This window comes from Rhinoraja longicauda, chromosome 13 (assembly GCF_053455715.1).
Source record: "Rhinoraja longicauda isolate Sanriku21f chromosome 13, sRhiLon1.1, whole genome shotgun sequence".
In the NCBI taxonomy this organism is placed as follows: Eukaryota; Metazoa; Chordata; class Chondrichthyes; order Rajiformes; family Arhynchobatidae; genus Rhinoraja; species Rhinoraja longicauda.
In genome coordinates, this window is record NC_135965.1 from 12,617,666 (window position 1) to 12,644,929 (window position 27,264).

Sequence of the window (27,264 nt, forward strand, 5' to 3'; positions counted from 1 at the left end):
GCCGGAGGAGATAGTTGAGTGTGATCACAACATTTAAAAAACATTTGAACAGGTACATTAATAAGATAGGTTTAGTGGGATATGGGCCAAGCACAGGCAAGTGGGACTAGTGTAGATGGTGCATGTTGGTTGGCATGGGCAAGTTGGGCCAAAGGGCCTGTTTCCACGCTGTATCATTCTATGACTCTATCACAGAAAGTAAAATGAGTAATATTCAGCCAAGTGAGCTAGCTTGATAGACTGCCAATCAGAATTTAACTTTCATGTTTTTTATTTAGTTTAGTTTAGTTTGTTTTAGTTTAGAGACACAGCAGGGAAACATGCCTGGCCTGCCCACCGAATCCGCGCCTACCAGCAATCCCCGCACATTAACACTATCCTATATGCACTGGGGACAATTTTTACATTTACCAAGCCAATTAACCTACATACCTGTACATCTTTGGAGTGTGGGAGGAAACCGAAGATCCCGGAGAAAACCCACGCAGCTCACGGGGAGAACGTACAAACTCCGTACAGACAGCACCCGTAGTCGGGATCGAACCCGGGTCTCCGGCACTGCATTCGCTGTAAGGCAACAACTGTTGCTCTGCCACTGTGCTTCAGTAGTCTATGCTTCAGTATAGAATTAATATATGCAATTGAGCCTTAGTCGTTGCAATATGTCTTAAATTGTAGTGAACATCCTACACTAGAGAAAGAGCTAATATTTGTATCCTGCCTTACGAAATCCAACAAGACCTCAGAATAAATGAATTTCTTTGAAGAGCTACCGCTGTTATGCAGATCTGCATGTTTATTATTTACAGAATAGAATTCTGCAAACATTAAATCACTGAAATGTGGGATTGATTCATCTATTGGTTGAATGGAAACATGTGCTAACACATGGCCGAAAGGCATCCTGAAGTGAGTGACATCTCCAGTGATCAAGCAGAAAACACCTCAGTTTCATATTTGCTTTGAGTGCTGCAACACTTTAAGATGCTGAAATCCCATCCTGCTTTATAAATAAAAAGATGGCTTGATGTTTAAGACACACTTTTCCTGCCCTAGGACACCCCAAAGCACTTTGTATCTGACAATAATCAGCATTGAATTGTGGTATTGAGGAAGCCAGTTTGCATAGAGCAACTCCCACAAAAACCAATGTGATAAATAACATTTTTTTTGGTCATGTGGATTAAATTAAAGGATAAATATTAAACTCCCTGGTCTTCTATTGTTTTAGCTCCCTTATGTCTTTTGCTTCTACTTAAGAGAAATACATGACCTGGGTTTAGCATATTGTATGAAGAGCTGTAACTCTGGCAGTCCCAGCAGGCACTCAGTGCTTCACAGGAGTGGGAATTAAACCCATAACCTCTTGACCCAGAGGCAAGAATATCATGAGCCAAATCATAGCTGATATGTGACTTTTTTTGAAATTTGATTCTGATCTTTAATCTTTTGCCACAGAGACATTTAGCCAAGCCATTTCTCTAAATCATTTACTGTAACCACCACAGTTAGAGCTATGAAGCATCTGTCCTTTATCAAGATTATGTTAAGCCATACCAATTTGGAGTGCAGCTAATCCTCAATGTGAATGGAAAACTGATCAATCTAGAAAACTACCACCCCGAACCAAAGTTATTTATTTACTCGTGTCATTACACAGCTGTTTGCCAATAGCGAGCAAATTTTAGTGCCACGTCATTGGCCTCTGCAAGAACCTTTACAGTGCATGTATCATGCAGCTTGTCACAGCTCAGGAGATGTTTCATAGTCTGGAGGCCCCGTCCACACTCGCAGTCTGCCGCATCTTCAGTACATCCCCACTTCAGCATGTTCGATTTGCTCCTCCCCATGCCTGTCTGCAGTCTGTTGAGCCTGTGCCAGGTTATCCATGGTTGGTCGGAATCTGGTGGGTGTTTCTCAGAGGGATCGATTGCCATGTGAATGTCTTCCGGAGATTTCTCTAGTCTCTCTTCCCAGAGTTTGAGCCTTCTGGAAGATGCACTGCAGTCCAGGGGATGGACAGAAGAGAGGAAACTTCTGCGTGATTTCAAACACTGAGGTAGCAAAGACTAGGTCATGTAGGGGGTGTCTTTCATTCTCTGATTGTCTGAGGTTATTGACTGGCTACAGCTCTTCTGATTCCAGAGGGTGCAATGCCAGAGAGTAGGTAGATGTTGTCAGTCTTGGTAGGTTTCATGCATCCACTGATGCAGCGACAACTTGTGTTTAGCACAGGATCAATCTTCCTCGCATGAGCTGAGCGCTCCCATACTGCGCAGGCATACTCGGCAGTGGAGAAGCAGAGAGCCAGAGCTGTTGATTGAATGGTTTTAGAATTTGCTCCCCATTTTGAGGTACTCAGTTTGCTAAGAAGAGCATTTCTGGAACTGACTTTTCCTTTAAGCTTAGCCATAGCAGGAGCGTTCTCGTCGCGGTCGCGGTCCCTGTCAGATTCTACAAGTATCTGCGAATCCTACTACCACACCACAAATTATTCATCACCACCAATTACTATTCCCCGATCCAGAGGCAATGTTACCTCAAGAACAAGACAGAAGGTCCTTTTCAGGACCAGCAATCACAGTTCTGTCTTTCAATGTTGAAGGAATTTCAGCAGCTAAACAGGAGCTATTAGGTGACTTCTGTGTCGGAGCCAAAGTCAGTGCCACATCATGATTGAGCGGCAGTGCACAAATGACATTTGTGTATGTGTGCATTTGGATAATGTGCTCCAAGTTACTTTAACTCATTCACTGAAGCAAACATATGAAACACAACGACAGGCCTTTCAGCCCAACTTGCCTATGCTGGCCAAGGTACCTTTCCAGGCTAGTTCTATTTTCTTGCATTTGGTACATAAATCTTTCCTAACCATGGTCCTGTCCAAAAGACTTTTACATGTTGAAATTGTACTTGCTTCTACCACTTCCTCTGGCAGCTTGTTCGATATACTCACCACCCTCTGTGTGAAAACTTTGCCCCTCAGATCCTCTTTAAAAATTTCCCCACTCACATTAAACCGATGTCCTCCAACTTTAGACTTTCATACACTGTCTATGCCCCTCATGATGTATAAACCTCTAGAAAGTCATCCCTTTGCCTCCTTTACCCCAGGAAAATTCATCTCAGCCTTTCTAGTCTCTCCTTATAACTTATCTCCTCCTATCCCCTCAACAAACTTGTGAATCTGCAGTTAATCACCTCTTTCCTGGAGCTGAACAACCGTGTGAGCGAATGGGTCTTCCACCAAACCCACAAAACATTGGCCTTCCACCAAACTACTCCCATAGCATAAGTAATGGGTCAGGCAGCTTCTGTGGAAAAATAACAGTTACCATTTCAGGGTCAGCATCCAAACTCTTATCTCAGAGTAGAATGCAAAAGGGTGTTTGAAGTGAAGAGTTTTATGTAACATAGAAACATAGAAAATAGGTGCAGGAGTAGGCTATTTGGCCCTTCGAGCCAGCACCCCCATTCAATATGATCATGGCTGATCATCCAAAATCAGTACCTCGATTCCTGCTTTCTCCCCATATCCCTTGATTCCGTTAACCCTAAGAGCTAACTCTCTCCTGAATAAAACCTTGAATATATGTAGAAATGTAACTGAAAGCTTAGTGTTTGTGATTATCAACAAAGGATGTAAGGAGCTCCATCTAAGTGAGGGAGAAGTTATGCCTAACTCTGAAAGATGTTAAATGTTTATCCACTGAATGCCAGTGATAGAGACTTATCAATATCCATGTTCCAGAAAGCCTGCAATATTTCGTAGCTTATCCCTTTCTCTTTTTGATTAGTATAGGTGTCAGGGGTTATGGGGCAAAGGCAGCAGAATGGGGTTAGGAGGGAGAGATAGCTCAGGCAAGAATGAATGGCGGAGTAGACTTGATGAGTCGAATGGCCTAATTCTGCTCCTATCACTTACTTTCTTATGACCTTATCAAACTCTCCAGTATTCCTTGTGTCCAATAATGATTGTCAGATTGTGGCTAATGTCTCAGTAAATTCCACCTTCATTTCCTTCAACCAACAGGGAAGTTAATAACATTTACTGATGGTTTTTTTTTACAATTCTTTTGTAATTATGTCCATAACTTCTTTTAGTTTAATACCAAGTCATCACCCTTTGTGTGGACAAATGCAAAGTACCCATTTAACACTTTATGTTTCGTGCCCTTACATGACCTGAAACATTATCTCCATTCCCTGTCCATGAATGCCACCTGACCTTTAGTTTAGTTTAGTTTAGAAATACAAATACAGCATGGAAACAAGCCCTTCGGCCCACCAAGTCCATGCTGACCGGCGATCCCCCTACACTAGCACTAACCCACACACTAGGGACAATTTTCAATTTTTACCAAAGCCAATTAACCTACAAGCCTGCACGTCTTAGAAGAAGGACTTGTGGGAGGAAACCGGAGCACTCAGGGAAAACCCACGTGATCACAGGGAGAACGTACAAACTCCATACGGACAGCACCTGTAGTCAGGATCGAACCCGGGTCTCCGGCGCTGTAAGGCACCAACTCTACTGCTGCGCCACCATGCAGCCCCAGCAAATCTGCTGAGTATTTCCCGACCTTAAAAGTCTGGATCTTTCACAGCCCCTGGGTAACACATTGTGGGTGGGATTTTAACCTGACCAGGCTGTTAATGTGAATTTAGGAGCTGATGGGTTGGAATGTTGTCAGGGAAACCAATCACCACGCTGAAGTAAGGTCAGCCTTTTAACATCACCTTTCCATCACTTTTCTCTCTCTTCTCTCCGCCTCAGTGTGCATGTGCCTAATGACCCTTCACACAGCCGAGTTAGGAGGAGATCATGTGATATTTGTCATCACATCTGCTGATTAGTCAGAAAACCCACGCGCCACATTAATGCATCATGTACATTGAATGTTGCACACCTATTGGTTTGAAAATGTAAAACAAAATACTGCAAATGCTGGACACCTGAAGTAAAACCAAAATGCTGGAAACTCTCAATGATGCAAAGTGCTGGAGTAACTCAGCAGGTCAGGCGGCAACTCTGGAGGACATGGATAGACAACGTTTCAGGTTGGGAAATACTCAGCAGGTGAGGAGCATCCATGGACAGGGAAACAGAGACCCTTCGTCAGACCTGTGAGTGTTTCGAGCATTTTCAGTATTATTGCACCTTTAGGTTTCCCTGCTGCCAAAATAGCTGAGCATCAAAATCATAATCCAGACATTAAGCAGTAGCTTAGCATTCAGTTTAATTACACCTGCTAATCGTTTTTTTGTAACCTTTCTTTCCCTTAGTTAATTTCCTCCCGTATTTTCCCTAACCTTCCTGCTTACTGACCGTTAGTCACCGTTTATGTTTCATTTGAACTTTTAAACAGGGAACATTTTTAGCTTTGGATGTCAAAAGCGTGGGAAGAGCTCGCGTAAGCTGCTCGAGGTGGCTGGAAGGATCAGGAGGGGGAAATTCAGTCCAAGATAAACACATCCATGTAGACATGCCTCTCCAAGTGATGTAGAAGTAATTCAAATTCACTGAATCAATGGATTAAGGAGAAATGAGAGGAATGCAAAACAGACGTTAAAAATTATCATTAAATGGATCAGTGCTGGGTAAGGAATTCCCGGGCCGCTTGACACTAAGAATCAAGGGCCCTCTCATTATCCCTTCATCCTTTGAAATAACATTCGCTGTGTGAAGAAGTGCTGATGACATTTTTTTTCACTGAGAATCAAAAGGAGATCATATCACAACATGCTTCAGTTAAAAAGAAGGACAAAATGGGACAACATATTCAGCTGATCCATCCATGTTAGTTCGAGGAGAGGATTTTTAACCTTTTCTGGAATATACTGCCCTGGTTTTGTGCACTGTGATGTGCGATGGGAATCTACTTTCCAGGAGTAGCTCCAAGTTTAATCTACAAAATATCTTCAAACATCAGAGCAGCCTAGAGAGACAGACAAGAACCAGAAAGAAACCAGGGAGTAAAGTACTGATCTCAGCTTGCTCCACCCTGCACACTCCGAATCTTCTCTTCTGCCCAGTTCTTTACTTTAGATACATGATGGAAACAGCCCCTTCAGCCCACCGAGTCCACGGTGACCAGTGATCAACCCGTGCACCAGCGATATCCAACACACCAGGGACAATTTACAATTTTACCAACGTCAATTAACCTACAAATCTGTCTTTGGAGAGTGGGTGGAAACTGGAGCACCCTGAGAAAACCCATATAGTCATAGGGAGAACATACAAACTCCATGCAGATGGTACTCATAGTCAGGATCAAACCTGGGTCTTTGCGCTGTAAGGCAGCAACTCTACTGCTGCACCTTGAAGTTGGAATAGGAGTTAAATTATTGGTCCAACATCTAGAGATCTGAGCTATTGATTTGGACACCTGTCTTCAATTCCCACCGTGGCAACAGGGAGCTTAGTTTGAAGAAATGAAATACATTTGGAATTGAGAAACTTGTAAGAGTCATGGTGCACTTGAAATGACTGGACTGTGGATAAAAATCCAAATGGTTAACTCACCACCATGGGGCTGTAGAGAGGTGGGCTTATTGCAATGGAGAGTTGAGGGTCAATTTCCGTGGGACCACGATCTAAGGTCATAAGTGATAGGAGCAGAATTAGGCCATTCGGCCCATCAAGTCTCCGCCATTCGATCATGGCTGATCTATCTCTCCCCCCTAACCCCATTCTCCTGCCTTCTCCCCAAAACACCTGACACCCTTACTAATCAAGATTCTACCTCTGCTTTAAAAGGTATAGTAATATCAAGGTATAGTAATTATACCACTTGGGGTCTTAGTGTTAGGACAATGGTGAAATTCAGATACCACCAACTCCCCCATGGGGAGATAACATGCTCATCTTCATCTTGATAATGTGAACTGTTTCTATGCAATCACAGGCTCCTTTGTTGCTGATAGTCTTATTTACGCTTTTGCGATCGTCAAACATTCTCTTACAGATCATGGACTTTGTCGGCAAACAGTCTGTCTGGTACCCATACTCATTGGGATGGTGTTGGTGGAGCTGCTTTCTTGGACTGCCGCAGTCTTTGTAATGGTGCTCCCATGGGGTTGTTGGATGGCAGCTCCTGGTGATGTTGAAGGAATAGTGATATACTGCCAAGGCAGGAAGGTGTGTGACTTCCACGTGCAGGTGGGGGTGGACCCATGCACCTGGCCACTCCACCGATCACATGGACAATCTCTTCTCCAACCTCTGTTACACTCCGGGGACACTTCAGTACTTCCAGCAAGTGGACCAGTCTTTGGACTTTTTAAACTCTTTGTAAAAGGCGCCAAAATATGGCGACTGTACATTTGGGGGTTGTGCAAAATAATTTCACTGTGCTGTGCATACATGATAATTAAAAAAACATTGAAGCATTGAACTTCAACATCTTCCTAAACATTACACCTTAGCAATTATCCCTAAACCCCCAGGGCCTACACCGTCTCCCTCTCCCCGTCGCTGGAAAGAACCAATGTGTAAAAATTTAAATCCTCATTCCTGTGCACCATTCAGTTGTATTCCTCCCTGTCTGTAAAACCTTCAACTATACAACTTTTAGTAGATATATGTGACACACTTTGAAATATTTTGTAGATTATCTATATACTAAAACTCTCCTTTGTTTGTTTGTTCCTGAACTACAGCCAAAATGGTACACGATAGGGCAACAATTTTAGGCCCACCTTACTCACCGTCGTTCCTTTGGTGCTAATGGAAGAAGTTTCATTGAAATTGGTGTTATATTTTTAAAGTTATGTTCACAATTTAAAGTTTAAATCTAGGGAGGGAGGATAAAGAGGGAGGTTGAAGGGGATGGAGTGGGGGGTGAGGGGAAGGGGGGAGAGGGGAACGGGGGAGGGAGGGAGGAGGGAGGGAGGGGTGAGAAGGGAGGATAAGGAGGGAGGTTGAAGGGATGGAGTGGGGAGGATGGGGAAGGGGGTGGGGAGGGGGGGGTGGAAGGAGGGGGGAGGGGAGGAGGGAAGGGGGAAGGGGAGGGCAGGCGGAGGGGAGGGGGAGATGGGGGTAGAGGGAAGGGACGGGGGGGAGAAGAGGGTGCTGCACCAATGCAGGAGAGGATTGGGCCTAACGGGTCCACTTGGTCTAGTATAATATAAAATGCAAGCTGTGATGGGTCACAAAGCACGAATTGGAGCATTCTTCATTTTTCTTTGTTTTTAATCCTATTTTTGTGAAGTAAATCTACTAAATCACGAGTTTCAAATGAGAACTAACCTGCAGTTAATAATCTTCACGTGCCTCTATCTCCTTCCCCCACAGTTGGTCGCTGCCATTATCTTCCTCAGTTTTGGTGTTATTGGAGCATTTTTCTGTGTGATCGTGGATGGTGTCTTCACTGCCATAAACATTGTGAGTCATATTTTTCTGTCATTTGAAGATTAATGAACAGGCTCAAGGAGCAGGGGATTTCAGTCATCCCTTTGCCACACCGCAGTCCAGTGGACCAGCACAGCAGAGTCCTTGCACGAAACATCAGCCAAGCAATTCTTCAGAACCAAGGGGTTTGCACCATGACAGGCCTTATATAAAAGTCTTTCATTTTCGTGATGCATCATTATTGAAATGGCAGAGGAGAACGGGGAGGTAATGGTCTTTGTGGGTCGAGGGTGTGGTGATGGAGGCCTGTTGCAGAGAAGGAGGATGGTGGAGACAGCAGGTGGCTGGAACCCTCCCTGAAATTGCCTCCCAGTGCTTGATGCCCTGGGCTGGAACCCCCTCTTTCATCCCCTGTACCTCACAACAAAGCCTCCTCAGTCGTGAAGGGGGGGGCTTTAGCATGAGTGGCCACGCTTACTACAATGAACATTACCCAAGCCGCACACTACAATGCTATGATCTGTTATATGCCACAGCACATGTCCGGGTGCCTCCACTTTAGTTTTCATTAGAGATACAGCGCAAAAACAGGCCCTTCAGCCCACGGAGTCCGCACCGACCAGCGATCCCCATACACTAGTACTATCCTACACACTGGGGAAAATTTATAGTCTTTACCGAAGCCAATTAATCTACAAACCTGCATGTCTTTGAAATGTGGGAGAAAACCGGAGCACCCAGGGAAAATCCACGTGGTCATGGGGAGAATGTACAAATTCCTTACAGACAGCACCCGTAGTCACAATCAAACCCGGGTCTCCGGCGCTGTAAAGCACCAACTCTACCGCTGCGGCACCTTGCCGCCCCTGCTGAACACATGGAGAATCCTGCAGGAAGATCATAGACTTCGTCGTTCTTACAGCAAGTACACTATTCTGTTCAATGAAAGGTTTTTCGATAGAAGTTCAATGATGTAACACACATAACCATTGTGGAGCATGATGAAACTTTGAGGCCATTCAGTCTCAGCCCTGTCTACCTTACCTGCGTTTCACATAGAAACGAAAGAGCCCATTACATTTTATCAAAAGACCAGGCAATTTTCCCCATGAAGGTGAGACATGGAGAAGCAAAGATTTGAAATTAATGTAGTATTATGCTATGAAGATGTTTTGAAATCATTATTCTGTGGATGGGAGAAAGGCAAATAGATGTGCATTACAAGAACAAAAATATTCACTTCGAAGACTTTAAAAGGGAAATGTTCAAATAAATTTCTCTTAAGAAAAGAGTTCGTTTGAACTGTTCTGAAATTGGTTTAATAATAACATTAACTGAAAATGTATTTTTATATCCTGTTGAACTGCTAGGATCTAAGACCACTGCATGCAGGAAGATGCCAGCATTACACCAGTGGAACCAACTTTATTTATGAGAATTATCTGACTACTGTAAGTGGAATAAATCATGGCGCATTAATTCTTTAAATGATTGAATACCTTTCGGTACAGACAATTTGAAAATAGATTGAGTCAAATTGAAAATATTCAACATTCAATTCAATTCAATGATACTTTATTGTCACATGTACCTATTTTCTACGTTTCTTATGTTTATATGTACCTGGGTACAGTGAAATTCTTTGATTTTGCATATAATTCAGTAAAATCACACAGCAGAAGTTACCTAGGTAGTACACAAAGAGTTTCTGGCACTGACAAAGTTGCAAAACGTTCATGGAACAGTCTTGTCTTCTCGCAGCAGTGAACCGGGCCTTCTGCTGCACATGTTGGCCCACAGGGTTCTCCTTCACGGTGTGGGCAAGGCCAATATTCACTGCCCACCTCCAGCTCAGGTGAGACAGCAATGCTGTGCCTCTGACATCATTTGTATCATATTTGTATCAATGATAGCCACAGGTAAGTTGCCAGAACAATGGAGGGTGGCTAATGTGCTTCATTTCAGAAAAGGCTGCAAGGAAAGAATGCAGTTGGGATAAACGGCACTTCCTCCCTCCCTTCCTCCCTCCCTTCCCCTCCCTTCCCTTCCTCCCTCCCTCCCTCCCTCCCTCCCTCCCTCCCTCCCTCCCTCCCTCCCTCCCTCCCTCCCTCCCTCCCTCCCTCCCTCCCTCCCTCCCTCCCTCCCTCCCTCCCCTCCCTTCCTCCCTCCCTCCCTCCCTCCCTCCCCTCCCTTCCCTTCCCCTCCCTCCCTCCCTCCCTCCCTCCCTCCCTCCCTCCCTCCCTGCCCTTGAATTTTGAAAGTGCCCTGGTTTTGAGTGTGGTCTTCCTGAAAGTGTGGGATGACAAGTAAACATTGATAAAGCAGACCACAGATATCAGATAAGTCCTATAACAGTGGGGAAATGCAGCCTGCCAAACTCCAGCCGAGGGGTATAGACAGGTATTTACTGCCACATCTGGAGGAAGGTGTTAAGTTACAAACGATCTGTGCTCAAAGATCTCTTACTGATGGAACGTGATGTTTGGGAAAAAGAAAAAGGTTTGAAACAACTTTAATTATTTGCATACGACTGGGATGTGCGAAACCCTGAGTCACAACTCATCCATATGCACTGTACATAACCATGTATGAAATGTGACATCAATATATTACAGTTTATTTGTGTGTGCACACAAGATCCCAAAATTCTTTAATTGATACGTTCCCACCTTAGTGCTACTCTGTCTTGGTGTCTCGCGTTACTCAAGTCTGCCCGTTTTTATAGATTCATCTTGGTTTCTGTGTTTTATTTCGGTTTTGTTCCATCTCGTGGTTCCCATTGGTTTGCGTGCCATTCTCCCAGGCCCTTTCATGCAGGGTTGGATTATCAAAACTAGCTAGAGCACTTCAACTGGTTTATGAGTTGCACAAGAATCTGCAACAATAAAATGCCTCTCCAGCATTTGAAGATTTCCATTTTCACCGACCCCCCCCCCACCGCCCTTCATAGCAGTTTGTTTTTAATACCACATAAGCTCATGCAGTTTTGAAATTGAAATATTAGATTTATCTTTCATTTCCCCCGACTGAAAAGGGCACAATGTTAAAGGAACAATATCAGCATATCTCACGTGTCTTTAATTTGGCATGTCTATTTGCAGTGTTGGCTTGCATGTTGATTACCGCAGGTGCTGGAAAACTGAAGAAAAAGCCGGAATTTCTGAAAATAACTCACAGATCAAGGGAGCAGCTGTGGAGAGAGACACAGAACTTGTCAGAACTAGGAATGGTTAAAGATAAAAATATCAAGAAAGAAGGCAGGGGATGAAAGAGAAAAGGAAAAGTCTAGGAAAGGGTGGAGGGCAGGAAGGATTCAATCACCAGTGCATTATGGTACAAGGCAAGTGAAGGTTTCATTGACAGGGGAAGAGGAGGTGCAAAGAAAAATGAGGTACGGGAGGTCAGCAATCGTGGAGTACGGGAGGAGGTGGAGCTGCTGACAGAGATCAGTCACAAAACAAAAGTACATAAGCAGACTTTCATAGAACGTAGAACATAGAACAGTACAGCACGGGAACAGGCCCATCGGCTCACAGTGTGTGTGCCGAACATTATGCCTAGATAAACTAATCTCATCTTCCTCACATCATCCATACCCCCTCCTTCGGGTTCCTTCTAATGGATTCCTTCGATATCCATTAGAATTATTAGCTGGTTTATTGTTAGTACTTCATCAGTTTTCACATCAATCAGTCTATTAAGGAAGGCACATGATTCATTTTAGTGCTCTGTCTAATCTGAATGGTGTAAGTAGCTGCTGAAGATGGCTGTGTTTGGATCACAAATATCACAAGCGCTTGATCCCCCACTCCTGCCATTAATTATGCATGATTACATTCAGGCCCCCTGCCCAAGAGGAGTTCAAATGGAATAAAGGCATTGCTGCTCATGATTCCAAGAAGATGTCCAAGAATCCGATGTTGTTTAATCTGCCAGAAAAGCTGGAAGGAAGGAAGGTCTGAAGGGCACGAGTTTCATTCCTTGGTGGTGATCTCAAACTCTTCACTTGCCCCACCCCAGCTCTGACCCTACCTACCATCGCGCCCATGATATCGGCTTCCCATCTCCCAGTGATTGTGTTGTTCTACCTGGCTTCAAGTCGATGTTCATGTCCATCAGCCCCCCAAGTTAACAATGCGCTCTGACGGGGAGTGGGGTCTGGGTTGAGGGGAGGGGTACCGGACACTTCACCACTGGTGTTGCCTCTTGGATTCCGGCAGCTGACCTAATGTGATTGTAAATAGCAGACTTGCTAAATTCAGTGATCAACATGGGCTTTGTCAGAACTGTTCAGTAAGTAGCTCTGAACATCAGAAGGGCATGGCAAAATTGCAGTCATAATAATATTTAACATTCTTCAGTCCTGCACATAATTGTGTTACTTTTAAGATGCTTGTCAGCAACATTTATTTTCAGCTTTTCTTTCATTAAACCAAGGCAGCTGTGTTACACCTCTACAATCTTCTATTGGTTACAGGTGCCATGCCAGAGTCTCACGGAATCTTGCAACCTGAATGTGCGGAGTAACACTTGCTACTGCTGTGACCTGTACAACTGCGCAAAGTGAGTGCCTTGCTTCCCATGTGATAAGCACTGCTTGTGGTTGCACAGTTGAGTTTAGTTTATTGTCACGTGTACCGAGGCACAGTGAAAAGCTTTTGTTGCATGCTAACCCGTCAGCTGAAAGACAATACATGATTACAATCGAGCCGTCCACAGTGTACAGATACATGATAAAGGGAATAACGTGAATAATGTTTAGTACAAGATAAAGTCTGATCAAGAATAGTCTGAGGGACTCCAATGAGGTAGATAGTAGTTCAGGACTAATAATTAGGTTTCAATAGTTGTCAAATGTCAAACACATTCAAATCTTTAGCCGAGAATACAAAATAACATGAAACAAAAGCAGAAAGAAGCCATTTGCCCTCTTGTGGATGCGCCATCATTCAATAACATTGTGGCTGATCTTTTACCTCCAGACCACTTTCCTGCACTGACCCAGTAAACCCTGATCCCCTCAATATCTGCATTAGGGTTAACAACAATAGGGTGGCACAGTGGTGCAGCTGGTAGAGCAGCCACCTCACAGTGCCACAGATCCAGGTTCAATCCTGACCTCAGATGCTGTCTGTGTGCATTTTGCATGTTCTCTCTGTGAATGTGCAGGTTTCCTCCGGGCACTCTGGTTTCCTCCATTATCCCAAAGACATGTGGGTTTGTAGATTAGCTGGCCTCTAATTTATTGTCATATGTATCGAGGTGCAGTGAAAAACGAACTTTTCACTGCACCTCGGTACAAGTGAAAATAATTGTCCTAAACCCCGTAAATTGGCCCGAGTGTGTAGGAAGTGGAAGTGGAAGTGGGTGAGATGACATAGAACTTGTATGAACAGGTTTGATGGACAACGTGGACACGATGTGCCAAAGGGCTTGTTTCCATGCTGTACTAAACTAAAATAAAATGTGTGGCTTAACAGGTTGTTAAAAGTTTTATTTAAACAGGGTGGGGTTTGTTTTGGAAATATAATGGCACATGTCATATTTACAAGTCTTTCTTTTTTAACAATGATGCATTCTCTTGATTAAATATTAATTTGAAAACATATTTTAAATTGTTAACAAAATGAAATTGTTCGTTTTAGTTTGAGGTAGTAGGAGCAAAGGTGAGCATTTTTTTCACTGCAATCCATGAAATCAGTCACGACCAATTCCTTTCTCTTCTGATGGCTAGACTCATTCCGTACAAAACAATGTTGGAAGAGATTCAGTCCACTTCCTGTGCCCAAAAGCCAGAAGTGCCTTGAAACTGCCAAAAACAAACTCAAAACTGACAAACAGAGGCCACAGGAATGTGGGAACGAGAACTAGAGCAATACACAAGGGAAACTTGGAGTTGTTTGGCGTTAAGGCACCTGTTGACCCAGCGGCATCAACAACCACTGCATCAGAATAGCAAAGCATCTCTACAGTTCCAGAAGTGAACCAAACCATCAGGACCGATGGTCAATACCTTGGTCAGAAATCTAGGTTTTAGGAGTACCTTCGAGAAGGAAAGAAAGAGTTAGAGAGGGTGAAATATTTAAGGAGTTAGCTGGTATATTTCTTCATTTTAAGCTTGGCCTTAATTGTTCATCCCCTGCTTCAACTCTTTCCTTCTCAATGAAATATATTTGCACTGGGAACATAGAATATAGAACACAGGAACAAGATCTTCAGCCAAACATGATGATAATTTAACAAATACCTTCTGCTTGCACGTGATCCACATACCTCTATTCCTTGCATACCCATGTGTTTAATCTAAAAGCCTCTTAAACACCATGGGCATATCTGCTTCCATCATCACCCCTGGAAGTGCATTTCAGGCACGCACCATTCTGCATTTAAAAAGGAATTGTGCATCTCACCTTAAAGCTATGCCCTTGACCATTTGACATTTCTGCCCTGGGAAAATGATTCTGACTGTACCCTATCAATGCCACTCCTAATTTTATAATCTTTTATCAGGACTCCCTCAGTCTTCGATGCTACAGAGAATACAATCCCAGTTTGTCCAACCTCTCCTTATAGTTAATGCCCTTTAATCCAGGCATTATCCTGATAAACCTCTTCTGCATCCTCCCCAAAGTCTCCTCCATGTCCTTCCTGAATGCAACGGGATGTCCAGACTTGCACACGATACTGCAAATGTGGTCTAACCAAAGTTTTATAAAGCTGCAACATGACCTCCTGACTCTTAAACTCAATGCCCCAATTAATCACGGCAAGCATGCCTGTTTTACCACTTTATCTACTTGTGTGGCTACTTTTTGGGAGCTGTGGGAATCATGAATTATTTCCATAAATGTTTGTGATTGCTAATCTTTTTGCCCAGTTCCCTTTAACAAGCTCTATCCTCCTTCAATTGTAAATCCCCTTAAGTTAACACAATTGTTACAACCCGAGGATTTTCTGCCTCAAACTGGATGCAATATTCTATCTTGGTGTGATCATCCCTTCTTGATGAACATCTACTCATTTATAAAGATAGACACAAAATTTAATTTACCACTGGTGGACTCCAACCAAGGTATAGAAACATCTCAAGAATAATCAATGGAAACAGAATGAACCTAAGCTCAATTTTGAGTGTCATAGCAAAGGGTCTGAATACTTATGTAAATATGATATTTCAGTTATTTCTTTTTAAAAACTTTGCAAAAATTTCTAAACACCTGTTTTTGCTTTTTTATTATGGGGTATTGATGATAACAAAAAATGAATTTAATCCATTTTAAAATAAGGCTGTATCGTAGCAAAATGTGGAAAAGGTGAAGGGGTCTCCAATGGGTTTTCCCCAATATTTTAGATAGAGTAGAGCCATTATTTCCAAGTCTTACTAAGTTTGCATGTTCTCCCTGTAAGCACGTGTGTTCCCATTTTCTCCATCAAGCTCCTCATAATTTAGAACATCTATTTTGTATCTCCTCTCATACTTCACTGCTGGGAGAAGAGCAAACCAAGCTTTTCTCCAGATACCTGAAGCCCTGCGCTTGCCTTACCCGCAACTATTCTCACCAATGCCTTACGAGAACGATACTCCACCAACTCCACTCCATCAGATTTGTTTGGTGGTAAATGTTAAAAAAAACAGTTTTCAAGTACAGATAACCTTTGCCTCAATGAGCATAAAACATTCAGAAATTATGTATGATTTTCTATAATTAACTAATTTGTTAAGTGATCCAATGTCACTCCACGTAGTGGGAAAGCATTAAATGCTCCACATGCCACTCTATCTGGTCCATCAAGATTGTGTCAGAGAATTTCTTCCAGTACAACCTTGAATGTGCTGCATAGCCATTTAATCAAGAGGTCAGAATTTTAGTCAACCCACATTTAATTGAACCATCATTCATCAGATGATCACTTTACTTTCCACAGGGGTGACTACCTGAACAATTACTTTGAATTTGTTGGAGTGAAGAGTTGCCAGGAGGTACACGTTGTCTACATTATGATTTGGCTGGTGACGGCACTGAATGTCTCTGCCTTTCTTTTGGGAATCATCACCACTGCCATTCTTGGCAGCTTTAAAAACATGGTAAGAAAATGTGAAAGTGTCAAGAACAGTTCGATCTTACACATCGGTAATTTTTCATTTCCGCTGCAGGGAATTAATGACAAAACATTTACAGGATAAATGGTTGGATTCACTGAAATGATGTTGGATTTTTCGATGTGCTTTAATAGACAAAGCACATTTAAATAAATAATACTTCATCAAGTAGCAATTTTTCACCTTCAATAAGTCTCTAACTATAAGGAGAGATTGGATAACTTGGAGTTTTTGGTGTATCGGAGGCTGAGCAGCAAGCTAATAGAATCGTATAAAATGATGACTCTCTTAGATAGAGTCTTTTTCCTAGGTTGGAAATCGCAAATGCCAGAGGTCATAGAGTCATAGAGCCATGCCGCATGCAAACAGGTCTTTGGGCCCAACTTGGCCACACTGGCCAGCATTTCCCTTCTACACTAGTCCCACCTGCTTCCGTTTGGCCCATATCCCTCTAAATCTGTCTTATCCATGTCCCTATCTAAATGTTTCTTAAACATTGCGATAGTCACTGCCTCAAATACCTCCTCCTGCAGTTTTTTTTCATACATCCACTACCCTTTGTGTGAAAATGTTACCCCTCAGGTTCCCATTAAATCTCCCCCACCCCCACCTTAAACCTATGTCCTCTGGTTTCCAATTCCCCTACTCTGGGCCAGAGACTGTGCGTCTACCCAATCTATTCCTCTCAAGATTTTGTTCAGCTCTAGAAGATCACCCCTCATCCTCCTGCGCTCCAAGATATAGACTCCTAGCCTGCTCAACCTCTCCCTCTAGCTTAGGCCCTCAAGTCCTTGCAACATCCTTGCAAATCATCTCTGCACCCTTTCCAGCTTGACAACATCTTTCCCATAACATGGTGCCCAGAACTGAACACAATACTCTAAATGCAGCCTCACAACATCTTGTATACCTGCAACATGACCTCCCAAAGGTGAAAGGGGAGAGGGGGAAAGTTAAAAGGAGATTTTTGAGGCGTTTTTTTTTGTACAGAGAGAGAGCAATAGCTGTCTAGATTGAGCCGCCAAGGGAGGTGATTGAAGCAGACACAGTAGCATGCTTCAGAGGCACATGAATAGGCAGAAATGTAGGGGTATGGAACATGTGGGATTAGTTTAATCTGGTATCATGCTTCGCTTTTCTTTGTTCTATTAATATTTCTATTTTAGCATTTGAATAGATGTTAATAAAAACATAACTTCAAATATCTGACATAGACCATTACAGCACAGGAACAGGCCCTTCAGCCCACAATGCCTGTGCTGAACACGATGCCAAATTAAACTAATCCCTCCACCATGTGATGCACATCCCTCCATTCCCTACGTATTTATGTGCCGATGTAGAAGCCTCTTGTCTAGCCGTTCTTTTATGTTCTTCATTCACCACTCCTGGCAGTGCATTCCAGGCATTTGCCACTCTCTGTGTAAATACTTGCCCCACACTGCCCCTTTAAACTTTCTCCCTCTTACCTTAACACTATGCCCCCTAGTACTTTAATTTTTCACCCTTTGAAAAAGATTCTGACTGTCTACGCCTCTCATAACTTCTATCAGGTCTATGGCCACTCTCCGATTGTCCAGAGAAAACAATTCAAGTTTGTTCAACCTCTTATTGCTAATATGCTGTAATCTAACCAGCATCCCGGTAAATCCTCCTGCACACCCTTCCTGTAATGGACTGACCAGAACTGGACACAATGCACCACATACAGCCTAGCCAAGGTTATATAAAATTGCATCATTATTTCCTGACTCTTATACTCGATGCCCTAACTGATGGTCAAACGTACCATAGGCCTTCTATATCACTCTATCTACTTGTGTTGCTACTTTCAGGGAGCTATGGACTTGGACTCCAAGATCGCTCTGTACATCAATGCTGTTAAGGCCCCTGCCATTATTCCACCGGGTGGCGCCGCGATGGCAGCCTCACCTACAGTCTGTCTTTTTTGTCTTTTTTTTGTCATTTTTGGTGTGTTTAAAAAAGTATGTGTTAATGTTCTCTGGTTTGTTTTATGTGGGGTTGGGCGAGGGGGGGTCAGGGGAAACTTTTTTTCAATCTCTTACCTTGCCGGAGATGCGATTGTTTTCCGGATCGTATCTCCGGTCGCTCTGCGGCCTAACATCGTGGAGCTGGAGGCCTTGCTCGGGACTGTCTTTGAGCCCCACCGCGGGGCGTGGACTTACCATCGGAGTTGATTCCTTGCCTGGGGTCGACGCTCCAACCGCGGCCTACAGACTTTAACATCAAGGAGCTCGCAGTCTCGGGTTGAGACCGATGTCGGGAAGCTCCAAAGCCGCACGAGGTTCGACTAGTCCCGACCCGGGGGTAGATCGCCCGGCACGGAGGAGCTGAGATCCCCCCCCCCCCCGATGCAGGAGCTTGATCGCACTGATGAGGAAGGTCCGACCGCCGGCTAAGGGAGTCAAGATCGTCCTGTCAACGGAAGGTTAGAGGCCGCCGACCGCTGGAGGACAAAGAAGGGAGACATTTAACTTTTTTTCACCTTCTATCACAGTGAGGAATGCGGAGGGCTCACAGTGGTGGATGTTCATGTTAAAATGTATTTTGTGTTCTGTTGCTTTTTATTGGTATGACCGTATGGCAAATGAATTTCCTTGTATGTCGCAAAGCATACTTAGCTAATAAAGTATGAATATTATTATTATTATGATTATCTCTATATTTTCCTCTTACATTTGCCCCAAAGTGCAAAGCCCAAATACATTTGCCATTTCTCCACCCAGATCTATAACTGAACTATATCCCACTGTATCATTTGACAGCCTTCTTCCCTGTCTGCACCAACGTTTGTGACATCTGAAAACTTAATAACCAACCCATTTAGAGTTTTCCCAAATCGCTCTATAAAAAGCAAACATCTGAGTTCTTTGCACTAAATCCTGCAGAAGACCATTGGTCACAAAGCTTGTTCCATGTACCTACCACACTTTATGTAAAAAAGTTGCCCCTCACCTTCAACCTATGTCCCCTGGATCTTGATTCTCCTATGCTGGGTAAAAAACTATGTGCGTTTTCCCGATCTATTCCTCTCATGATCTTATCCACCTCTATAAGATCACCTCTCATCCTCCTGCGCTGCAAGGAATAACGTTCTAGCCTGTTCAACCTCCCCCTTTAGCTCAGGCCCTCAAGTCCTTGTATATCTTCTCGGCCACCATAACAACTTAATGATATCTTTCCTATACAGGGTGACCAAAACTAATTGCTGCAATGTGCCGCATATTGATTCGGAGTTCTTACAGTTTTTAGCTAGCACTATTATATTTATATGATATTATTTATATACTAATACTCTTGTTTGTTTGTTTCTTCCTGAACTACAGCCAAAATGGTACACAATAGCGCGACAATTTTAGGCCCACCTTACTCACCGTCGTCCCTTTGGGGCTAATTGAAGAAGTTTCATTGAAATCTGTGTTATATTTTTAGTTATTCACATTTTTAAGTTTAAATCTATCTCCTAGGGAGCGAGGTGGGAGGGAGGGAGAGGTGTGGAGGGCGGTGGGGAGGGAGGGAGGGAGGGAGGGAGGGAGAGGTGTGGAGGGCGGTGGGGAGGGAGGGAGGGAGGGAGGGAGGGAGGGAGGGAGGGAGGGAGGGAGGGAGGGAGGGAGGGAGGGAGGGAGGGAGGGAGGGAGGGAGGGAGGGAGGGAGGGAGGGAGGGAGGAGGATAAGAGAGGTTGAGGGGGATGGAGTGGGGGGGGAAGGGAAAGGGGAGGGGAGGGGGTGGGGCGGGGAGGTTAGGAAGTAGGGGGAGGGAGGAAAGGGAGGGGGAGGGGAGGGGGATGGGGGAGAGGGGGGGATGGGGAGAGGGGAGGAGGGAAGGGAGGGGGGGAGAGGAGAGGAGGGGGGAGGGGTTGGAAAGGGTGCTGCACCAATGCAGGAGAGGTTTGGGCCCAACGGGTCCACTTGGTCTAGTCACTATTAAAACTGTAGTGTATTTCACCTTATCAATGAAGTCACTACTCTTTTGGTGTTGCACAAATAATCTGTCTGCTCTTTTGCCAGGAGTCTCTCATTGGACCCGAGGTTAGTTTCCAGCTCTTTCACATTCAAAGTTCCCGATACAAGCCCAAGGATCAGTTGGAGATCCAGCCCATACTGTCTCCCACTGCACCTCTGCTGTTGCACGAACAAGCAGTGGACACAATGCACCAGGTAATTTGTTTCAATGATTCAATGATACTTTATTGTTACGTGTACATAGGTGCAGTGAAATGCTTTGTCATGCACACAACCTGGTAAAATCATACAGCAGACCTCACCTAGGAAGTACACAAGTGCCGCCATGTTTTGACATCGACAAAGTTCCAAATGTTCACTGAACAGTAATATCTACTACCTGCCGCCATATGTGGCAGCAGCCCCCCCCTCCCCCCTCCCCCACCCCACCGCCAGGTCCCACTTTGTTCTCAGTGATCCTACCTGCCGAGCCCCCCCTACGTTCTCACTCGCCAAACCCCCCCCTACCCGCCCAATCCCCCTCCCCCCCAGCTGGGTCCTCCATCATTCTTAGCCTTATAGGTCTAAGCGTTTAGATAGGTGTGGACTCTTCCAATGTAGCTTAACATAATTGACATAAAGTTACAAACATAATGTTCATATTTTTGACTTAATTTCCTCATTTTTTATTCATTTTGCTGCTAATGACATTACATCGTTTGGAAATGGCCAGTGACTTAAAGGTTCTTTTCCTTCATCCTAAAAATCATGACATCAGTTTGAGTGTGTGACTTTCCTGAATCTTTAACACAAGTTGCAAATATGACTCTTCCGTCAAGCACAAGATAATCATATCTGTTTGAGCATGCATAACCATAGATATTTTTAAATCTATCCCAATTATCCCTATTGCTCAATCCAATTAATGGCAACATTCAATCTGTGTAAGGCATCAGTAAATTTGTAAAATGGTGTTGTGGATCTGCTGAAATGTGTGTGTAAATGAGCAGGATGGAATAAATAGAACTGATTATTTTCATAAATGGTCAGTTCCAAGATTCAGGACTTCTATTTGTTAATTAAATAACATTGCATTATCATTGAGCATTTAAACCAGCACAGCGTTGTTTAATTCAACATCATTACCACTTGAGTTGAAAACTTGCAAGGAATCACAAAGGTTAAATCATTAGAGGTTCTTCCTTTTAAATTAATTCAACACTTCGAATATCTTGAATGTGGCAGAGCAGAATTTATACCTTCTGGGAAAATAATTAAATAAATTACAAACAGCTAACCGTTCCTTTCCTCACTATTAAAACAGCAGTTCAGATGGCCTCTTGGGGATGTTGGTGCAATGAAGAAAAGTAGCTTACAGTAGAAAAGTTTTACAAGATTATTACGATTAACACTTGTACATGGTGTGGAAAAGAAAGCATGTTTGAAACGATAATGGTCTTTCTCTTCTCAGGGGCCTCCCACACGATACATGGCTATGCCAATGGCTGGATCGCTGCCTGCTTGTGATTTTAACTGTGCAAATAAGATCAACAACCCTCCTCCATTTTCGCCTTTGTATAATTTGCTGCCAGAGAAGCCAGTGGGATATCCAATATGATCACTTCTTATCCGTCTCTGTGCACATCTGGAATACAGATCCGAAACCCAAAACATTTAGACTTCATATTTTTGTACAATTGTGTTGAGTTGTTAATAGAGAGAAAATGGCCTATTTTACATCTCACATGATTTTTACTTTATTTTCCTTCATTGTAAAATAATGAGCATTGGACTTGCAATCACATATTTACAATATTGCATAAATTCAACATCTGTGCCTTGAATTTTCTCACTGCAGTGTGATATATGTATTGATATCACTTTGTTAGACAATTGTATATATTTATATCATACAAATTGTATTTTTCTTTATATTAGCTACTGCAATAGAATTCACATAAAGAAAATTTCCAGTATTACAGTTAAATTTGCCATATAATAGAATTAATTAAAACGCCCTATTAGTCCTGCTTGTAATGATAATTTGCAACTGATTTAGCTTTGCATCCATTAGGAGCAGTGCACTTCACAGGCTGGTGCACCTTCAGTTCCCAAAGAACATAATCATTCAATATATACTGACTTCCATTGGTTGCAAGTTTCAGGATTACTATTCCAGTTTATTTGGAAAACCCCTCTGGTCAGTTTCCCACTTCCCTCACATAGACAAACCCACCCGAAACTCATCCAAATTCATGTCATCCAGCCCTGCGTAAGTCGGCATTGATTGACTTCCAATGCACTAACAATTTCAAAATTACAATCTTGATTTTCATTCCTTATTTTCCCATCTCCAAATCCCCACACCCTTGATCTGTCCCAAAACCCTGCAAAAACTTTCCATTCTTCCGTCTGTTCTCTCTTGTGCACCTCCTGCTTTCTTTGAAGATAGACATAAAAAGTTGGAGTAACTCAGCGGGACAGGCAGCATCTCTGGATAGAAGGAATGGGTGACGTTTCTGGTCGAGATCCTTCTTCGGACTTCCTGCTTTCTTTGTCCTACCATGGTAGCTGTGCATCCAGCCGTCTCGTTCCTAAACTGTGAACTGTCTCCCTAAATCTCATTCCAAACAGTGAGTAAAATATATCGCCCATAGATTCCGGCATCCAGAGGTTCATATCTGCAGTCTTGCCTCATTCGGTAATGAATTAACAATATAAATAATGGGAGGAGACCTTGTGGTCACTTCCATCCTCCGCAGTAGCAGAGTTGAGTACACGAGTACTTAAAGCAATCTTCATTTGGAAGTGCCCAGTGGCTGATACGTCTCGATTTCCTGAGGTCTTCATTGTGACAGGAATCAGTTTCCAGCCAAGTCAGTTCATTGCATGTGATGCAAAAAACACCAACACTGCCACGGTCAAGGGACAAGACAACATGAAGAAGTGAAAGATTATGCATCAAGACTTGTGCTGGCCCAGCTGAAAAACACACAACCCCCCTGCTGGACTCCCTGCAGTTTGCATACAGGGCCAATGGATCGGTGGATGACGCAGCCAACTGAGGCCTGCACTTCATCCTCCAGCACCTAGACCACAAGGGGACCTATGCCAGGATTCTGTTTGTGGACTTTAGCTCTGCTTTTAACACCATTGTACCAGAGCTACTACACTACAAACTCTCCCAGCTGACTGTGCCTGAACCCCTGTCAGTGGATCATCAACTTCCTGACGGACAGGAAGCAGCATGTGAGGCTGGGAAAGCACATCTCGGACCCGCAGACCCTCAGCATAGGAGCACCGCAAGGCTGCGTACTCTCCCCTCTCCTTTACTCTCTCTACACCAACGACTGCACCTCCACAGACTCCTCTGTCAAGCTCCTCAAGTTTGCGGACGACACAACCCTGATTGGACTGATCCAGGATTGGGAGGAATCTGCCTACAGAGGGGAAGTGACACGGCTGGCGTCCTGGTGCCATCGCAACAAGCTGGAGCTCAATGCTCTCAAGACAGTGGAACTAATTGTCGACTTTCGAAGAGATCCCACTCCCCTCCACCCACTCACCATCAACAACATTACAGTTACATCTGTGGAGTCATTTAAGTTCCTTGGAACCATCATCTCCAGGGACCTTAAATGGGGGGCCACCATCGACTCCACAGTCAAAAAGGCCCAACAGAGGATGTACTTCCTGCGGCAACTGAGGAAACACAATCTGCCACAGGCAATGATGGTCCATTTCTATACTTCTATCATTGAGTCCGTCCTCACCTTCTCCATCATGGTGTGGTTTGGCTCAGCCACCAAGCACGACATCCGGAGGCCTCAACGGATCGTTCGCACAGCTGAGAAGGTTGTTGGCTGCAACCTTCCCCCCCATTGACGAACTGTACACTGCAAGGGCCAGGAAGTGAGCGGGCAAGATCATCTCTGACCCCTCTCACCCTGACCACAAACTATTTGAAGCACTTCCCTCTGGAAGGCGACTCCGGACTGTCAAAGCCAGACATAAAAACAGCTTTTTTTTCCACAAGTGATAGTTCTACTCAATAACCAAAGTCTGTAGTCTCTTTTTTGCTCTGGTTTATTTTCACCCACATGTTTAGACCGTAATGGTGTATCATTATTGTTTTGATGTGTTTATGCTTTATTCTTAATTGTTAACTGTATGTTTGTGTTGTCATTTGTGAGTGGAGCACCAAAGGACATTCCTTGTATATATACATACTTGGCCAATAAACTTATTCATTCATTCATTCATTCATTCATTCATCAGAACCACTTATTGCTCTGACACCTCCCTGACAATTTGGAAAATTGTCCAGTGTAGCACAAATTAAACACAGCTAGTTCCCCTCCTGCTGTCTTAGGCTCAATGAGCAATGTACTTGAAAGTACATTGCTCATTTAATCACACATCAAATGGCACTCAATCACCAATGTCCTGTTTGCAGATGTTCATTCTGAATTTTGCTCAGACATTTGGTTCCAAATGTTCTCATATCTGTGATCCGTTCATGGAATAACTTGGATCTGGTGTTAGGAAGGCAGCAAAGAATGTTCCAGAGTTCTCTTTGCAGTTGAAAGCCTGCTGCTATCTGTTACATGCTTTAACAATCTACATGTGAATGTAGGAAGTGTGAATGGTAAGTTTGCAGATCACACAAAAATTGTTGGCGGTGTTGAGAGTGTGGAGGGTAGTCTTCAGTCACAGAATGATATTGTTGAGTTAGTAATATGGCAGAACAATGACTGTTGGTAGTTATTCCTGAAAAATGAAAGTTGGTGCATTTCAGGGAATTTAAATTCATGTAATTAAATAAGGAATTTCAAAGGAAAATAGTATCAATGCTACTGTATTGTAAAACTCAATGAGGTCTACTCATGTCATCAGGGGTGGAAATAAACACTTATCTACACCTAACACCTGAGGTCAAACCATCTTCAACTGCTAATCAATGATCTTCCATTGTAATATTGGTCACTGATTTTGGTGCTTTGGTCAGGAATGTCAATGGATTGGACAATATGGTAGTCCATGCCTGTGTGCAGCTTGCTGTGACACTTATGAGGTGTCTTGTAATAAGATTTGCGACAGGCAATCCTCAGACTATGTAATATACCCAACAAGAAGTCAAGCATTCAATGGTGTTATGATTGCTAATCCCACCCCACTCCCCTCCTCCCCAACCCCCTCACTAACATTCTGGGGTTGACCAGAAACTCAACTGGATCAGCCATAGGTACTGTGACTACAAGCGTAGACTATCCCGCAGCACTGGTTAAAGGTGTTTCCAATGTAAACAGGATGGGCTTGAGACGTGAATACATTGCTTTTGACTGCCTGAGTGCATGCCTCAATGGCACTGAAGGATTTCAATACCAATTTAAGCAGCCACTTGTACACCAACCTAAACGCTCACTCCCTCTGGCACCAGGGCACATGATCTACAGCATGTGCCCTCTATTAAGTGCACTTAATCACACTAAGGCTAATCTGAGAAACCAATCACACCCAAGGTCAAGATGGATCCCGGGTCTCAGGCGCAGCAAAGCAGCAGCTCTGCCAGCCGTTCCACTGTGCTGCACTAAATCTTTAAGCCCCATTAGTTACATGCTTGATGTACAGGCATTGCAGAATGTAACAGCTTTATGAATCAGGTTTCAGATCTATTCTTTGCAGCTTTTATGAAAACTATTGTCTTAACATCAAGGGGTCTCATGGAGTAGCACAGTGGCACAGCTGGTAGAGCTGCTGCTTCACAGCGCCAGAGACCCTGACCTTGGGTGCTGTCAGTGTGGAGTTTGCATGTTCTCCCTGTTGCTACATGGATTTCCTCCGGTTGCTCCGTTTCTTCCCATATCCAAAGTTGTACAGATTTGCAGGTTGATTGGCCTCTGTAAATTGCTCCTAGTATGTAGGGAGTGGATGAGAATGGGATCACATAGAACTAGTTTGAAAGGATGCTCTGTGGTCAGCATGGATTCAGGGGGCCAAAGGGCCTGTTTTCAAGCTATATCTCTAAACCAAACATTCATTCTATAAAACTGCAAGTGAACACTTCCCTAACTTTTGTATTTCATCATGTATTATTGAATTTGCTGTGTCTTTTTCATTGAACAGATTCACATTGTAAAAGCTTCTTCAAGTAGGACCAAGTTCTACTTTATGTTAATGTTAATTAATACAATATTAAAATCAAAGACTGAAAGATTTGCTGAATGTTTCATTTTACTGCACATCAGAAATGGTGGAACCAGTTATAACATAACATATACGTAAAATATTATTTCAGAGAAGAAAAGTAAATATTCTATAATAGCACCTTCTCCTGCTCCTTGATTTTAATCCTTGCACTGCTGGTAATTACACTTTCAGCCACAAAATGAAACGTCGTGTTATGTGGCAATCATGTGCAGCCATAACCTTCATTTCCAAAGTGCCTTTCATGTAGCAAAATAGGATAAGGTGCACCATGTGAAAGACTGGCAGCAAAATACAAGGAGATTTGCAGGGAGGTGACAGGATGTTCAATCGAGGACGTACGCTGCAATGCGTCTAGGAGAAGGAAGGTGACAGAGGGCTTTGCGGAATGAATTCCAGAGCATGAAGCCTTGTTAGCTGAAGACTCCGTTACCAAATGAAATTGCTCAGGAGCCCCAGGAAAAGACCAACTTTGCAGATGCTCGAAGTGTTCACTGATAACTCCCCAGTCACAGCTATTACATAAAAATGCAAGCAGGCAACTTCATTAGGCCCATGATTAAATTATTATCAATGCTGTTATTCATTATTATAATTTATTAATTAATGTTATTATTTATTCCCTTCATTGTTCATT

General features: G+C 43.4%; 1 protein-coding gene across 1 annotated transcript in view; it reads left to right on the forward strand.

The window, feature by feature from the left end:
• The window catches only part of LOC144599452 (transmembrane protein 255B), a 65,079-nt gene extending 38,508 nt beyond the window's left edge, over window positions 1–26,571 (forward strand). The window contains exons 5-10 of the mRNA XM_078410372.1: window positions 8,300–8,389; window positions 9,727–9,807; window positions 12,834–12,919; window positions 16,283–16,442; window positions 20,487–20,636; window positions 21,892–26,571. Coding sequence (XP_078266498.1) covers window positions 8,300–8,389; window positions 9,727–9,807; window positions 12,834–12,919; window positions 16,283–16,442; window positions 20,487–20,636; window positions 21,892–22,038 — 714 coding nt within the window. The 3' untranslated portion in view covers window positions 22,039–26,571. The remainder of the gene's footprint in view (window positions 1–8,299; window positions 8,390–9,726; window positions 9,808–12,833; window positions 12,920–16,282; window positions 16,443–20,486; window positions 20,637–21,891) is intronic.
• The last annotated feature ends 693 nt before the right edge of the window (window positions 26,572–27,264 follow it).